General features: G+C 30.7%; 1 protein-coding gene across 1 annotated transcript; it reads left to right on the plus strand.

The window, feature by feature from the left end:
- Positions 1 to 5664: 5664 nt before the first annotated feature.
- LOC133194761 (uncharacterized) lies at positions 5665 to 10052 on the plus strand. Its single transcript, XM_061330667.1, has 3 exons — positions 5665 to 5740; positions 6514 to 6571; positions 9845 to 10052. Exons 1-3 carry the CDS (start codon positions 5679 to 5681, stop codon positions 10034 to 10036), a joined length of 312 nt encoding a protein of 103 aa, XP_061186651.1. The 5' UTR covers positions 5665 to 5678; the 3' UTR covers positions 10037 to 10052.
- Positions 10053 to 10283: the final 231 nt, after the last annotated feature.

Below are 10283 nucleotides of genomic sequence, written 5' to 3' on the forward strand. Positions count from 1 at the left end.
TAAAGTACACATCTTAACATCATTATGATCGATTATGTTTTAATTACAGTTAATCATTTTTAACAGGGAAATTTGTGAAGAATTAGTTTTACGTATTGATACTGAAACATTTATTTTATACGCATGCTGAAATGACCCCACGACATGAATAAATTATCAACATAAACATTTGCTTTCCTGTACAAAAGTGTATAATTTTTAAGTTGTTTATGAAAATAGGGCATTTCATTTCAGATTTGAAAAAAAGTTGAATACAGGTTTCGTGTGGTTTGGCACAAATCCAAATTAATTTTACTTGTTTTAAACAACGAACAATGATTTTATTGATGGTAGCGATAACTATGTCTGTCAAAGTGAGCAGAGCCCAAGCAGATGAAGTATTGACTCCGTAAGTAAAAAGGACACACCATGTTTCATTCCACATGAAATATGTCTTTTCATATGAAGGAATAAAACATGTTTAGCTAAATATATATTTTTGCTCTACAGGATAGATTGTTTGTCTACATTTTTGTCTGCATACCGAGAAACTAACCTATGGTGTGGCTACGAATCCAAGCTAGGTAACTAAGTACATTTATTTTACATTGCATTAATTATTTTGTTGCTTGAAGGGGAAATCTAAGTACTGGTTTCATTTGATAAATGAGAAAACTTTTGAATTGTATATGATACAAAAACTGCAATGTCTGATATTTTCCTGATACGCAAATGGATTGCAATATGAATACATACACATAATGTTTTGAAACATTTTTTCAAAGTCGATTGAAATATGTTAAATGAATAGCTATTACAAATACCCTATCTGTACTGAATTCCTAAAATTCATAAAAATCCTTACAAAGATGCATGTCGGGTTCTAGTAAATGTTCTGCTAATCTTTTTCGTTACTCCAAATGAAATGAAGGAGGAACTTCAGAAGACTGTACAATAATATATTCGAGAAGAGATGTTAACCAGATGCAGATACTTAAAGTCTCCAAGGAACGTTTAGAAAATTTGAAATCACAAAACTTTTATAAAAATCAAAAGCATCAGAACGTGACTTTTCACAGAGCAACAAAGACCAGACTTTTTGACATCATTTTGATAGACAATGTTTCTTCAATAAAAATGGAACTCGTAGATTTGCAAACGTTGTCATTTGTCATCGGCAAACTAATTTTGTTAAAACATTCTGAATCTTTATATAAGTATTCCGAGAAATATATTTAAAAGATGCTTGAGTTTCTAATTGACAATATCTAGTAGTTTTCGGAGACCAATTCTTTCCAGCTCGGAGACTCAATCTGTTTAATCTCCCATGGGTTCTTTTTCCGCCCCATTATTAACAGACCTGCTCGATCATGTTTTCTTATGAAACCAACATTTAGCAAATTCTATGGTCGATACAATGACCGTGTTTACAAATACAATCTGTCGTTAAGTCGAATGTTGACTGCATGACGTCTTTTCATACAAATTGTTCGGCCATTATCTTTTACACTAAAATGTCTACAGATTTTACCGTTTATCCCATCATGACAAAAAGCATACGGCGCGTGTGACTGGTGGATGCTTACTCCTCCATGGAACCCGATCCTCCATCTGTTTTCAGAGGCCCGTGTTGCCTCTGCTCAAAAATTATATTGTTTAAATGGACTTTTGAGAATGCTCACTGTGTGTTTTCTTCACAATTGATTAAAAAAACAAACAGAAACGAAAACAACAAACAAATAAAGAAACAAATACAAACTAGTATAACGAAGAATCAAAATGAAACGTACGCGTTTTAATCTAATTGAAATAATGCAATATTTAAGGGGAAAAAGGTACAAAAGAGAATTATGTGTTAACTCAAGTCATATTACAGGGGCCATTTTATATTACAAGCATAAGCTACCAAGCAATACTAGCAAGTATAAGTAGTATCAATAGCTCATTATATCAGCATATAGATCAGCATACCGAAATTCCGCTTATGCTTAAAAAGTATGAATTATGTCAGCAGAAAAGCTTGCAGGTTGTTTTTATTTTAACAGACACTCTATTATAAATACATTTTAGTATAAAACCAATCGTAATTATAATGCTTAATTGACAATACTGAAAATTATCACGTCTAGTAAGCATCACCAAGCATCCTTATCAGGATGCTAATGCATCCTTATCATGATGCTAATCATTTTACTTAAGAAAACAACTACAATAAAAGAAAATGCTCCTTTTGAATGTAGAATAACCTCTGGTGATAGCAGAAGGTTAATATTAATGGATGTTCCATACAAATACGACAGTTCACCTTTTTAAGTGTCGCACCTTCATTCTGTATGCTTAAAATCTTTGATTCATTGAGATACTGATTCGTTCGTTAATTTAAATTCATTAAAATACAATTCTACAATATGTATCTGTTATATATTTGCAATGAATTTTATTCAGATTCATGCTCTACACATGACGTTTTTTGCAATCGTTCAGCGACAAACTGCCAAAAATATGACGCTTTCCACAATGCAACAGTTGTAGGAGAAGTTCGTTTTCGTTCAGTGGTGTTGATGAAGACGATAAAAAATCACGGGTTTTTCTGTAGCTGTGAGCAATATACGTTTTCATGTGTAATAATGAAAGATGGTGAGAAAATTATTTACCTTTTTAAAAAACATTTTTGAAATTGATTTTTTTTATGAGCTCGAAAATGTTCTCGCATAATAATTAAATAAAACTTCTCCACTTACTCATCTAGAAAAGGAACAACTGATGTAGTACGCAGGATCTTTGAAAACTAAAGAAATTAACGAGGTCGAAGCTAGTTAAAAATGTGGAAAAGAAACCCGAGACATCTTATTTGTATCTAGTATAGTTATATGCATTAGTATTATATTATATTAGAAAAATCAATCAAGAAAATATTTTATACCTTGATTGTGGTGAAATATGCCATTTCAAGATATAGACTATTTTTGTGGATTTGCATAAAATCATATCGCAAGTAGTTTTTGGTCTGTCTGTCCGTCCGTCTGTTTGTCTGTGCGTCCGCAAAAACTATAACTTTGTCCATAACTTTTGAATGGTTGCTACTGGGGCTTTCATATCTCACATGTTTATTCCATATGACGAGACCTTTATTTGGGTACTAACGTATGTTGACCTTGGAGTTTAACCTACTTTTACACAATTTCACCAAACTTTAACCTTATGCTTATAACCAAAACTTTAGAACAATTAGAGATATGCTTTTATATTTTACACGTTTATTCCATGTCACCAGATATTTTCTTTGGGTGCCAACATTTTTGACCTTTTGACCTTGAGGTGTAACCTACTTTTGAAAAACTTTTTTATTCACTATATTTTCTGAAAGATTAGTATTAGGGCTTTCATATTTCACACGCGGTTCCTTGTGACAAGATCTTTCTTCGGGTAGCAACAATTTTGATTTCTTAATCTTGAAGTTTGACCTACATTTGTAAATTTTAATCTTGGCTTGAGCTGCCATGTGGGGTATCAGTGTTTCACAAACACATCTTTTTTTTTTTTTACTTTTCATTTATCACAGACATTAGTTATTCCTCATTTGAGAGAAATAAATAAAATTCGGTGATATTCTTAATCGTAGTGAAAAGAAGATATACAAGGCACAAAAATATGACTATTCAAGATTATTTACAACTAGGTTTTAGTTTTTAAAAAAAATATATATAAAATTATGGCAATCTTTATAATAATTGAAATAAATGCTTGAAACAACACATAAAAAGAATTCTATCCCACTTTTCTATTATTTTGACGCACAATATAATTATACGTGATAGTAGGAAAAAGTTTTCAAAAAAGCGATAAAGCGATATGTTCGTATTATTTGGGAATTTATACACATGTATATAATACTTCTCAGGGTGTTTAGAGGAATTTATAATAGATAATAATATTCTGATTGTAACGTGCCGTTTGATTGGATATTTTTTTGTTTACATTATATCGTATAAAGTCACAATGACGCGTCAAAGACGTATCGATCCGCCTGACGTTACATTTAAATTGTGTACTGTTTGAAGTCATTTTGTACGGACAATCATCTTAGTTTCGTACACTAAATGAATGAAAATTAAATAATAAGAAAGGAAATTAACGGCTTCCCAATTTATACGGTATAAACTGGGTTGGAACAGTTTACACTTTTTTTTATAAACCGCGAAGCGAAGTGTAAACTGCCCCAACCTAGTTTATACCGTATGAATTGGGTATTTAATAAATTCATTTCTTAAATAAATTTAAGCTACTGTGTGAAATAATCTTAAGTAAACTGGAAAGATAATCCTAACGGAAATACTATGAAAGTTTTTCCCACAAATTTAGTAGCTCGCGCCTCACTTAGTGTAACGTATAAAATAAAAATTATGCTCCTTAATATTTCTGCAAAATTCGAATCTTTTTAGTACAATTAGGTTAGAATATGAGTCGCATTTTTATCAGTGATCATACGCAATCAAAGAACTGAGAATACCTAGACAATTTACAGTCATACATGTAGTTCTCTAAATGATCATATATGTTTTGATTGAAATGAAATCATAAAGACCAAATAGATTGATACAGTTTCTTAGTAATATCTAAAATACCAGTCTTATACAAAATCAGAACAGGTATTAATTTACACTAATAAAGCTCTGCGAAAATGATCAATTTTGATCAATTTTAAAGATCTTGAAAAAGAAACCCTCTGCACATCAAAATATTGGAAACTACATTTAATAATTCTTATAGTTTGAATATTTGGTTAAAAGTTCATGGCTAGATCATATCAATCATATCTTATATTTTCTATATATTTTAGAGTTTGTTGGGTAATTTGTTGACCACCAAACCTTCTTACAAAGGGTCTCTGAAAGGAGATAACGAGATTATCCGAATTTCTCAATTTTTTGGTTACGTAGTAAATAAATACATGTACTATATTAAGTAAAGGATTTTTGCTTTGAAAAACTTGGATAGCAAGAGAATCTATTTTTTACTCAGAAAATGCAACTGATATTCCTTCATAGATAGATACAAACAAATTTGTCGAGAAGTCTAGAGGCTGCCTTGTATATTTTTGGAAGTTTTTGTGGTAATATTTCTGGAAAAATATTCGGTATACTTTTACTGTGCTACTATAGCTAGTACTCCTACCACCATCAAGCATATAAACACTGTTAAAGAAGTACAATTTCAAAACAGGCATAGTTAAATTTGTATTTGATAAGCAGCAAGTAAATCTTCTTTTTGGCAATTCTGAAAGAAGGACAAAAATGATTCTTAGTCCTTCTTGTTATATAAAATGATTTGTTTAATCTAGCTGTTAAATCCTTGTACAATCACAACTGGAAGAAGACATAAGAATGTTAATTAAGATAAAATGCATTTCATGCATGGATTTTATATTTATGGAAATGTGGGGGAGAATATGTTTGAATGTATTCCCGGCGTATTGTGGCGTAGTGAATAAAAACCTAATTTCTTTAACATAAAGAAAAGTCTGGAAAAAGATAAATGCATTTCTCATTGAACAAAAACTGTTTAAAATCTTTTTATTTACCATGGTAATCAGTTTAAAAGTATATTTTGAAGTATTTACATGTAAATGTTGCCACATCTTTCTAGAAGGGAGTTGTTATAGCTGGCTTACAACAGGAGGTGTTCTATTCGGATCAGTGATGGTCATATGTGTAGCGATAATACTTTACAGGAAGTTCTCAATTTTGTGCAAGAAAAATATGTAAGTTTTAATATGAAATTTAAAATATAGAATATAAAATAAGTTCTACGATACGATATTTACAAGAATTCTTGAAAATCCTCGCATGCAAGTGTGCTGCAAATTGATTTGCTGAAACCTTTAAATGGCTTTAACTTATTTAGTTTTCAATAAAACAGGACGAAATTTAGAAATAAATATAGTATATTGAGTCGACTAAGTCCTTTAGTTATGCTTCTATTATAATGAATGCAAGGATATACTGAATGCACGTGTGTTGAATTCCGATTAGCTAATACTGAAATATATATATATATATATATATATATATATATATATATATATATATATATATATATATATATATATATATATATATATATATATATATATATATATATATATATATATATATATATATATATATGAAATTGTTTGATATTTAATACATAGGTATGTGTGTGAGACACTATTTGAAAATATATCTGAAAAATCTAGAAAACATGTTCAAACACATGCACTTAAAATTCATTAGCAAATACCCGCACGGCTATATTGGAGTAGTTTTCCGATAAAAATAATTGAGAAAATAAAGTAAAGATCTACATTTTAATAGCATTACCTAATGGGACACCATAAGGGAATGTGGGAGGCCGTTTGGTCAACATCTGTAACGGTTAAAATTCCCGTTCCAGTTATCATTAGTTATCTTTTCCTTACCGTGTTTCAAAACTGAATTTGGCTTAATTAAGGAAAAACCAGCCCTCCTTATAGAAAAAAAATCCATGTTTCAGAATAAGTGAAATCAAGATGGACACATTTCATAGAGCCGACACAGACGGTACTGCAAAGGTAAGTTTACATTTTTATGAACAGTAGAACTTTTAAACCCATCCTTAGATAAAACATTTTTACGAAGGAGTAACATTACTTAAACCTCACAGTATCGTTAACTGTATAAAACATTGATGAAAATATTTAATTAGATTGACCTTGTCTTCTTTTGTAATAAAACCTACATAAAGTAAAATAAGGAAAAAAATCGCTTTATATATATACGACTGACCATGAACATCTTAACTTAGGTAATTTGAGAGACAATTAGTCTCTTATCTCTTTCTTATTCGCTGGTGCTTCAGCTCCAAGTTTTCAAACATTATCTCGATCATGTCAATAGCCATTCCCATCACTGAATGTTTCATAGCATCCGTCGATCAACGGTTTATTCTTCGTGTTCATTTTTTTGCAGCTTTAGAAATCGTACCATTTATTTTGTCACAAACCCATCACTTTCTACTTTTTAGTGATTTAAGGTTCATTAATACTCTGATAAGAGAGATAACTCTTAATGACATAAATGTCTATTATTCCTATATAACGTTTTCAAGTTGAAGTGTCTTTATTGTCCAAATTTTCCCTGCAATCCATGATACAATTGTTTGTATTTTTCTCATCAAATACATTTCTTTTGGAAAATCATAAGCGTTAAAGCAACAATTTATATGAGTGAGCAGAGGGTTTTTGAATCTTAATGATTTTCATCACATTAAAAAATATGATATAAAAGTTTTGTATCATCTTGTTGAGCACATTGATCAAGTTCTAACATTTAAAATTTATTATCTGAACATATTTAAGACTCATTCTTTTAATTCAGTACATAAGAGGTCACTTTGTATTTTTTTTTCAACAAAGAACAAGGTACGGTTTCAATACAAATCTTGCCCTGTATTTTTCTTAAATATGAAAATAATGCAAAAAAAAAAAAAAAAAAAAAAAAAAAAAAAAAAAAAAAAATTAAAACTCATGCTTTCTAAAGCATTGGAAATCCATGCAGAAAGATCACACAAATCATTTCCCTCACATGACCTTCTAAATGCTAATTGTGACGTCAAGAACTTAAGCATTTTCCCGTATTTTCTTAAAAAATTGCAGAAGACATCAATTGTCAAAGGAATTTTCTTTCAGAAAATATAGACCACATGCATCGCTCACAAATAATTTAAGATATTTGATTTTTCAAAGAATTTTACACAACATGTCCGAAAATGAAAGTGGGCCAATGCTGTGGACTCTATTTTCTTAAGGAAAATAACCCTTAAAATCGGTCATTTTTAGGCCTTTTCTGTTTAAAACAGAGAAATGCATCAAATTAATGACGTCATATGTCCATAATGGTCCTCCTTCATGTCATATTCCTCCTTCATGCGATATCCTTTCCTGTTTTATCACAGTCATATACTCAACTCATGGTTAAGCCAGTTTGAAAACTTTTTGAAAACATTACATTTTTCGGACACAATAAAGCCAAATCGTACCTAGGGAGCTCGATCCGTGATCGGAAGGTCGGGGGTTTAAACCCCGGCCGCGACTGACTTACGAGGGGTTATTAAAAAGTTCGTGAGCTAGAGCCATAAAACATCAATACATTTTTGCACTTTTTAGCATAATCTTTTCTGCCTGTTGAATAAACTATATATCATAAATTTAATTTTTTAGATAAATTGTTAATGTTTTTGTAAGCAATGGTATGACCTGCGACGCAACCTCAAGATACGACGTATTTCTATTCGAGTCTAACTGGGTAAAAACTCTTTTGAAATAAGTATTTGTCAAACCGTAATCACATTAATTCACTCATGTGGTATGACATAATTTTTCCGTAAAACTTGCAACTTTTACCTCATTCTGTAAGTTCTATAAAAAAAAAAATAGCGTAAATTTTATATGGAATGCTAAAACAATTAAGGGGATAAAATGATGTCGGAAGGGGAAGGGATGTTTTACCCATATTTTATAAAGTTTCATCACATGAAAAAAAAAAAAAAAAAAAAAAAAAAAAAAAAAAAAAAAAAAACTGGCAAAGACCCAGGAAATGCTTAAACAGGATGAAGAGATATAAAATGCATCAATAGTACCTGTTTCGAATGCCGAAAAAGATTTAAAGAGAGGAGTGAACTACACGTAATGTCGATTTATATCCGGGTGTCCAAAACCAATCATGTCGAAAAAGCGACATTGTTCAAGTGGGGTAGACATTGAATTCTCACAAACAAATTATATGTCTGCACAATTAAATGAGGATCTTGCCGTATGTATAAATCCATTTGCATGATTATGCTTTGAAATTAGTTGTTCGTGGCATTTTAAAGTCATATAAACAATTGCAAGACGGGTTTCACTCTTCACTCAATTCCAGGGAACCTCCTAATAAAAAATGTATCGAGACAGTAGGAGCGAACTTTAGAATCAATGACGTTATCGGACGTCATAAAACTCAACGCCGACAGCGCCGGGAGATCATATAATGCCGTTTGTGTATAATTATAATTTGGGAAACTATCAACATATCAAGCTAAAAATTTGTCAACACTTCATATACAAGTACTATTACAGTTTTATTTTCCTTATTAATTTTGTATGTATTAAGTACATATTTTTAATTTTGTCGCATCAGTCCACAAACTTTTTGATAACCCCTCGTATGTCGATATAAGTAAGTAGTAACTGTCCCTTCGCTAACGCTCGGAATTTTGCAGTTAAAGTTCCTGGTCTTTCGGATGAGACTTTAAACACCGAGACCCCGTGTCAAGGTGTTGGCATTTTAAAGACCCATTACTGCTGAATGGCCCTGGGTGCCGAGTTAAGGTCAACATTTGAAGCCCTTCACCGGTATATGGTGAAGTCTCTAAATTGGTGAAAGTTTCTCAACACGGGACTTAAAACACCATACTATCAATCAATTTATCCTTGATAGCGTTCGTTTTTCTTCAAAAACATTTACGTAGGACCAAATAAGATTCAAACAAGCAAAACTGTGAACGTTTTAGAAAATTTAAGAAAGTCAAAATACTGCACAAATTTATTAAATGTAAATCAACAAATATCATTAATTCACAAATTAAGATACACATTTCCTCTCTCACCTCCCAAACCCAATATGTGCCTTCGCTTTGTTTTATAACAATACAATACTAATTGTTCATCTAATATTTCCGAATTAACCTTCAAAAACTCCACGAAAGAGGAATTGACATCGATACTAAAAGAATACAGGTATATATTTAAACTTATTTGTCAGTACAATATAAAATTAAAACAATAAATTGGTTAACTTTTTTGCAGATCATATCAAAAACAGACAAAGTATCGATTCCAAACGGAGGAAAAGGTCCCGAGTCGAAAGATGTTGATGACTATGATTACATCTACGAAGAACAAGGAAAAGAAGAAGAAGAAGAAGAAACATCTTATATGTACAGTTGCTATGACAGAAATGTGCTTAAGATCCGGTCTAATCTATATAGCACGGAGTAAAATTTGTATATAATTTTGTGAGAATTGTACTTATTAGTGCATGTACTTTGTTAAAACATGATGACATTTATTATATCATTTTACATATTAATCCATATATATACAACAACAGTTGCATATATTTAATTCTACTTTTGTAGATACCAAATTTCAGTTATTGTTTTTAATGTTGATGACAAATAATGTTCATCGACATTGATGTTATTATCTTCATTCTAATTAAATAAATTAAAGATTTCTAATTCAG

The sequence above is a fragment of the Saccostrea echinata genome, unplaced genomic scaffold (assembly GCF_033153115.1).
Source record: "Saccostrea echinata isolate AGI-Se365-2 ecotype Australia unplaced genomic scaffold, CSIRO_AGI_Sech_v1 ptg000029l, whole genome shotgun sequence".
Lineage (NCBI taxonomy): Eukaryota > Metazoa > Mollusca > Bivalvia > Ostreida > Ostreidae > Saccostrea > Saccostrea echinata.

Bases quoted from the DNA above. Each gene is read 5' to 3' on its own strand.
- LOC133194761 (XM_061330667.1), top strand. From the start codon at position 5,679: ATGGTCATATGTGTAGCGATAATACTTTACAGGAAGTTCTCAATTTTG. The intron at 5,741-6,513 runs GTAAGTTTTAAT...TCCATGTTTCAG, and splicing joins ATTTTGTGCAAGAAAAATAT to AATAAGTGAAATCAAGATGG. The intron at 6,572-9,844 runs GTAAGTTTACAT...ACTTTTTTGCAG, and splicing joins ACACAGACGGTACTGCAAAG to ATCATATCAAAAACAGACAA.